The sequence below is a fragment of the Vitis riparia genome, chromosome 4, assembly GCF_004353265.1.
Source record: "Vitis riparia cultivar Riparia Gloire de Montpellier isolate 1030 chromosome 4, EGFV_Vit.rip_1.0, whole genome shotgun sequence".
Classification (NCBI taxonomy): domain Eukaryota; kingdom Viridiplantae; phylum Streptophyta; class Magnoliopsida; order Vitales; family Vitaceae; genus Vitis; species Vitis riparia.
Window position 1 is genome coordinate 15761794 of NC_048434.1, and position 7405 is coordinate 15769198.

Below are 7405 nucleotides of genomic sequence, written 5' to 3' on the forward strand. Positions count from 1 at the left end.
TAGGGCTTTTCTCCAGGATCATATTATCATATTAGCCATGTTTAAAGCAAAAAGCTAACGGCAAGAAAAAATCAAAGCCAAACTACCAAGCCTAGCTCCAATTCTGTGCTTATATAAATGACTTGGCAGTGTGCAGTCCTTAATTAGCTTCATTGCAGAACAGAAGATCGTCAGTTTTCCTGCAAATTACAGGCTTCTTTACTAAAAGAAGGATGGAAGTCGTGTAAGCTAAACAGTTGGCTTTCATATTTGGCCTCTTAGGTACATATAGATATCATATTTATGCCTAAATTACTGTTCTTTCACTTCAGTCTTTTAGCAACTCTTCAAATGGAATTATTGATCATTGCATTCTGTTTTACAAATCAACTCATGAGCAAAATCTGTTTTCATGAATGGAGCCCTGACCCAAACAGGCATGGTATTCAAAGATAGAAATTGCACCAGGCATTCAATCTCAATGAGAAGTCTGAAACAACCCTATCAATGGGATTTCATTTCTTTATCTCCTTTTGGTAAATTCACTTTTAGTTCTTTATTTTCTCAAATCTGAACCACCCTATGGTTGGTTCATTTCTTGTTGCCTGCAGGAAATATGGTATCATTCATGGTGTACCTGGCGCCTGTCACAAAATTTACAATAGGAAAATATCAGAAGGGTTTCAAGCATTACTATATAGCGTAGGCCTCTTGTGTGCTTCTCTATTATTGTATTATGCTTTGCTACAGTCTGGAAAGTTTTTAATAGTCAGCATTAACATCACTGGATGTATTATCCTAGTCACCTACCTAATATTGTTCATAATATATTCTGAAGGGCCGGGAAGGAGACAGCTCTCTCTCTCTCTGGCTTATAGTTTCTGTTTGATATTTCTGCTAGCTGGCCTTCAGAAGCCTTGTTATTGAAATGCCTTAGGACAAGAAATAATGTGAAAGGGACTCAAATTGATATATAGAACTCGATGAAATCTTGTATCCAGCTTCAAGAAATAATGTTATTGAAATGCCTTATTACAGCTTCAAATTTGATATATAGGATTCATGTTTATAGAGATTTAGCACAAAGGTTTCACCATTTTATATATCCTAGGCTCTACATATCACGATATCCTGTCATATGATGTGATAATTTTATTTTATTTTATTTTATTTTTGGTTTTGGTCATCGGCAGGTTTCTACATTGAAATGGATGTTTCTACTCAATGTAGCATCATTAGGCTTGGTGATGCTGCTCACATGTTCTTTTTTCAAAGGGGCGGATGCGTTTCATAGTTGTAGGATGGATATCTGCTGGAGTTTACCTTGCCACATTTGCTGCTCCTCTTAGCATCATCATTGTTCGTAATTCTTGAATTATAGTACTTCCATGCCCTTTCATTATACAACTTTTCTGAGTTTAATCAATGAAGTGGTGATTTTTTTTTTTTTTTTTTTTTTTTTTATGTTGCAGAAGCGTGTGATAGAAACAAGAAGTGTAAGAGTACATTCCCTTCAATGTCCTTCCTCACTATTTGCTCCACTATGTGGTTCTTCTATGGAATTTTCGTGAGGGATTTCTTCATTGCTGTAACATTTTCATTGATCATGGAATATGGGCTATTTGTTTCATTTCCTTGTGCTCAAAATCAATCTTGATATCGTTGAATTTCCAGATACCTAATGTGGTGGGATTTGTACTAGGGTAGCTCAAATTCTCCTCTACATTATATACCAGTACATGAAGAAAAGCAATGAAACAACTATGGAGCAGCATGAAGAGACTACCAAAGGACTGCAGTATGTCCCTACTGCTGATCATGAACCAAGCGGCATTGAATTGAAGGTGGCTACTTGCAAGAGTCCGCACCAGGTTGATTACTTCAACGAACACCATCCCATGTTCATGGAAAGAGATGAATACCTTTCTTAGGCCCTATGAGAGGGGTGGATGATACAAAACACTTAAACCAAGGGGTACCAACCTAAAATTCGCATCCTTTGTGTTAGCACTGTTGTATATATGGTGTCCAAACTGGTTTGAGTTTTGCTAAATAAATGGAGTTATGGCACTTTGCCTATGTTTATTAGTTACTAATAACATGCATTATTTCTAATCTTGATTGATATTTCGTGGTCATATGAGATGATGAACTAAGGTTCTCCAAGTAATATTGCTGATAAACTATACCATAGAAGTCAATGGTAAAAACAAGTTTAAAAAAACACGGTCAAACGGCCTATGTTTTCCATTTGTTTTTAAAAACTAATGAAAATAACTTTTACTTGTTCTCTAAAAAATTATTTTTTATTTCACTTTGTTTTTATAAATTATTTTCAGAAAACAATAACTAAACAGTGCTAAAAAAATTTTAAAATAATTTTGTCTTTAAGAACAAAAAACTGTTTTTAAATCACACAGCCAAACAGGCTCTAAGGCATAGACATATCTACCACATATCACTGCATGATAAGGAAATAAAATTCTTATTTGACTTGCAGGCAACCGGAGTCCATGCCAATAGATACTTGATAATCATCACTACATACACATTTGGTAAATTTAACTCTAATTTTTCATTTGGACCAAGTAAATCAATTATGCAGGTAAGCTGGTGATTCTTCCTCTAAACTCAGTTCTATGCCCTCTGGAGGAGTTCTAAATCAAGGCAGCTACAAGGAAAATAAATTATAAAAGTAAACACTCTTTATGAACAATAGACATGGTCATTGAATAAATCTTGAGGAATTTGAAAATAGTTTGAAGATAAAGATCAATTGATAACTTGAAAAAAAGAGCAGCAACTGATAATGGGTAATTGAATTATACTTTAAAATGGTGCTACAAGGTAGAAAATTTTTTTGGATCTCATGAATGAGAAAATTGAGATAAAAAACTTCACAAACAGGAACTGAAAACATGATTAACAGTCTCGGAGTGTATGGGGGTATCGTTGTGTCCCTTAGACATCCATCCATCCATGGCCTATGAAGATGACTTCCTATAAGTATCCATCACTCAATCGCATGGCACCACTAATTAGCTGCCTCGGGTTCTCGTTATTCCTGGGTGTTTTGCCTTTGTTCCTTGTCTATATCTGTCATTGTTTATGCCAGTTGTGCTCTTCCTATACTTCTCTTTAATCATCTGGCACTGTGGCTGTTCCTTAGCCTATTGTTTATGTCTGGAAACTCCAGGTGCTACAAGGTGTAAATTACACAAGGAAAACTTGAGCAGAAAGGTCTGAAGAATGGAGAAATGGACATAAAAAACTACGAGACTTATCTAGATGTACAAGAACAATGAAAAGCACTGATGGCACTCCACATCTTAATTTATTCCTCAGTAACTAATAAAAACAAGACAAGGCCTCAAGATCCTTCTCAATCCAACTCAAAACCCGCTGTATCATGTGTTAGACTGAAACAAATTCCTCCATGGATTTGGAGTATGATGTTGTGGCCTGTGTGATCGTTTCCTTTGTCCTCTGCACTCAAAGAAAAAACATTAAAATAAAAATAAAATCCTTAATATTTCAAACAAATTATGATCATCATCTGTACTCATGCATATAATAATAATCCAAGTGTGTATGCCAACCATGTAAGCAACTGTGTTTTTCCAAGCCCTATCCATCTCTTGAAATACTTGATCGATGCTCGGACGCCCTTTATTTGATTTAGCAGCACAAAGTACTGCAACTTGTAATATTGACTGGAAATCCTCAGTGACTACTTCTCCCTTCAGTCTCGGGTCCTCAAAATCCTTCAGTGGACGCTTCCCCATATTCACATCCTTTGCCTGCGAAAAACTCCAAAATAATTAGTCTCTGTCACTCTCGTGCAGATGCGCCCTTAAACATACGAAGAAGTACTACCTTTCTCGTTAGTTGGTCTCTGGCATCAAGATCCAAATCGATGACCTTTTGTCCTGAAAGAAGTTGCAGAGTAACAATTCCAAAACTGTAGATGTCACTGGCAGCTGTCAGCTTAGCGTTGGTCATGTACTCGGGGTCCATATAGCCTATGGTCCCCCGGACATCAGTGAACACTTTACTTTCTTCCATCCCTAGCATCTTAGCCAAACCAAAATCCGAGAGCTTTGGTTCCAGGTTATCGGTCAGAAGGATATTAGTAAGCTACAAAGCAAACATGCGTCATCAGTAAGCAAGAAAATAAGTAAACTCCCTTCACCCCTCCTCTCATAAGCCAAGCACAAATATCACTTCAAATGGCAAGTCAAATTCAACAAAATCCGAGTTGAATTACATTTAATTGTTTTGAAGGACACGAGAAAACTACAAAGGCCAATTTAGAAGAAATAAGAGTAACAATCATCGCGTTTGTCACCTTGATATCTCGATGAACAATGCAACCATCTATATAGTTATGGAGATATCTCAGTGCCAGAGCGCAGTCTCTTAGGATCTTAACTCTTCTTTCCCAAGTTAGAACCTCATCTTTTCCTAAAAATAGACATAGACACAAGCATAGAACTGTTAGAATTGAAGGTGGACAGGCATTAGAAAGGAGGGAAGAAGTACTAGGCATAGATTCAATTAGCATTTTGGAAATACTATTCTTGTTTTTGAAGCATATTCCTCTCAAAAGAACAAAACTAATCTAAAATGATAATCAAACAGTTGAGGAAACCGATGAAATATCGTTAACTTACTTTGTAGATTATAAGCTAGATTCCCAGCTGAACAAAACTCATATACTAGGTACATGTCCCCATCTTCAACGCAGCAACCAAAGAGACAAACTAGGTTTGGATGTCGAATCCTAGACAGTCCTTCAACTTCCCGAGTAAACGAATCATGTGAATTGGTCTTGTAGATGTGTTTGATGGCAACAGCTTGTCCACTGGGTAGAACTCCTTTGAAAACTTGACCTGCACTTCCCTGTCCGAGGCTGCTCCTTTCATTGGCAGAACTTATGGCCTTCTCAATCTCAGACTTGGAGAATCTATAGAGGCCAGACCACGTGGTTTCGGTGATTTCGGTGATTTCGGTGATTTCTTTTGCCTTAGCAGACTGTTTATCCTTGGCTACGAACTTAATCAGCATGATTATCAGAATTAAGCTGGCCGAAGCTACAAGGATCGCTAATAGTGCTTTTGCTATGGAATCTGACAATGATTGCTGTGAGTATTCAGGGTGATAAAAAATGATTCAATTGGAGCAATATGCTCTTATATGATGGAAAAGTTTCAGCACACAAGCAGTTATATGTAGAAAGTAGTTGCACTTACATTTGATTTTGATGTAGTCTGACTCTGTTGGATCAAAGGCAACACACCAATCAAGTCAAAATTTGTACACGTCAAGGGACATAGATTAGAAATTTGACAATATGTAAACATAAAAATAGATGTCATGCCTAAATATAAGAAGTTTTCCCAACTCATGCTGTAGTAATTTGAATTATGAAAGCCATGGATCAATTATATGAAGTTTGGCTACATGCCTGCTTCGAGCAATTAGGGTTACAAAGTTATTGCACCCGTTCGGTCGTGAATCCTAAAACCAATGTTTCAATTACATAACCCTAACTGACATTCGAGGACCATATGTATAGATAAAAAGGGGGTAAGAAAGTTCTGAAAATAGTTGCCAAATTATATTGTTGCAAAACCTACGATAATTAGCTGGGGCAAAATATATATACTAGTTTGAGAACATTGCATATATATAATTAACAAAATTTGTCAAATGGGTTGTGCCTAATCTTATATAAGACTGATTGGCGTAAGAATTGCCTTGGGAAACAGGCACCATACCATGAGGATCATGGTTTTAAATTTCAAATAACCTTAAAGCCCATCTAGCAGACCTTTTCCAACGGAAAATTTAAGCTACATGAGCTCTTAAACATAGAGGGGACAATGCAGAAGTACCTGTAGCCAACATATTTAATACTGGAAAACAACGAAACATGCCACCAATATCCAAGGACTGACTGTCGTTTCTCCCAGCTGCAACAGAAATTAAGACTGCTAAACCACATATCCCTTTTTCTGTATCGTTCGTAGCATAGCCATTCAGCAACTGTTTCCTTGCATCTAGTATTGCTTCACTGCAATTCTTGCAAGCACTGTCGATCGGAGTGGTAAAATCGAAGTGAGAACAACTATCTAAGGCATGTTTGTACTTCTCCTCGTTTTTAAATTTGGAAAAATCCACCAGGGAGCACTGGCTTCTTCCTTGTAAGAGATTATCAAAGCCACAGGATTGCCCAGGCCGGCCAAAGGAGCCACTGCAGTTTCCCCATTGATCTTGTTCTATGAAGATGTTGCCATTTGTTTGCTTTAGATTTTGGGCTAAGGCTCTGGACAATATTGTGATGGCATCTTGGCAGCAGAGAGTTTTAGGCAAGGTTCTCCACTCACTTATATTTTCTTGGACATCAATGCATTCATTATTTAGCTGGCTAAGGTTTGGGGACAAATTCAAGCCGCATGCTGCATTAATTTAAGAGTAGTTAGAACTTGTTTAAGTGGTAGTCAGCTTAATATACATTTTGGCTTTTGTGGTCGAAGCACCAACCAAACACTTTCAAAAATTACTTCCTAGATTTTTAATTAAAAGTGATTTTTTTTTTAACTTTTCTCTATAAATATCCTTGAAAATATGTCTAGCTCAATCCATCAGTATAATAGAATGTTATCTGATGATCCTTCAAGGAAGAACGGACTCGGGAACTAGCCCTGCCCGCTGTTTAATCGGCCTTCATTTCGGTTATAAAAACAATTATAACTTACGCCACCCAAGAAATGAAGTAAATTTACATTCGGAGAGAGAGAGAGAGAGAGAGAGAGAGAGAGACCTGGTTCAGGTGCTTGGCACCAAACAACAAGGACAAAGAAAGTAAGAATGAAGGAGAGCGCCAACTTGTTCCGATGGCGATTTGCATTCATGTCCGCTTGCACTGATGGAAAGAAACTGCAGTGTCTATATGCTAGTATATATGTCTGTGTAGACAGCGGAAATTTTTTGAAGAGTAGACTGCGAATGCATAATTATAAGAGGGTTTTACCTCGAAAGAATCAACAGAAATGCGGATATGCCTGCTTGATTGCTTGGCCTTTATTGCCTTCAAAACCTTGGAAGTTCCGTTCATTTCATATAACTTTATTCTTATATTGTTCTTCACAGAATACTAACCACAACCCTTATCATTTAAGATAATAATAAGATCTTAGGAATTATCTTTCTTCTTTGGTTTCTCCAATGCTAAAGACCAGTCGGTCTCCTCTTCACATGCATTTACTAGTATTTAATTATGAGAAATAGTAGTTGTCTTCAGTTATCTAGGTGATTAGGATTTTGCTAAGTAATCAAAATTCATGGAAGTCTGGTAATCAAATTCTTATTTATGATCAAAGGCTTTGCAAAATGTTAGGAAGCCAATCCTCCTTCCAATGAC

At 37.0% G+C, this 7405-nt stretch overlaps 1 protein-coding gene and 1 long non-coding RNA gene across 2 annotated transcripts; both read right to left on the bottom strand.

Annotated features, from left to right (window-relative positions):
- Positions 1–3381: 3381 nt before the first annotated feature.
- On the bottom strand, positions 3382–5046 carry LOC117913271 (putative serine/threonine-protein kinase). The gene is made up of 5 exons (XM_034828224.1): positions 4653–5046; positions 4328–4443; positions 3856–4116; positions 3579–3779; positions 3382–3465 (listed from the first exon to the last, which is right to left on the bottom strand). The coding sequence occupies exons 1-5, from the start codon at positions 5044–5046 to the stop codon at positions 3394–3396; spliced, it is 1044 nt and encodes a 347-aa protein (XP_034684115.1). The 3' UTR covers positions 3382–3393.
- Positions 5047–5062: 16 nt separating this feature from the next.
- On the bottom strand, positions 5063–5935 carry LOC117912278. Its single transcript, XR_004651000.1, has 3 exons — positions 5877–5935; positions 5232–5255; positions 5063–5108 (listed from the first exon to the last, which is right to left on the bottom strand). It is a non-coding gene; the product is annotated as an uncharacterized LOC117912278 (long non-coding RNA).
- Between the last annotated feature and the right edge of the window lie 1470 nt (positions 5936–7405).

Bases quoted from the DNA above. Each gene is read 5' to 3' on its own strand.
- LOC117913271 (XM_034828224.1), bottom strand. From the start codon at position 5,046: ATGCTGATTAAGTTCGTAGCCAAGGATAAACAGTCTGCTAAGGCAAAA. The intron at 4,444-4,652 runs GTAAGTTAACGA...GTCTATTTTTAG, and splicing joins TCTAGCTTATAATCTACAAA to GAAAAGATGAGGTTCTAACT. The intron at 3,780-3,855 runs GTAGTACTTCTT...AGTTTTTCGCAG, and splicing joins GAGACCAACTAACGAGAAAG to GCAAAGGATGTGAATATGGG.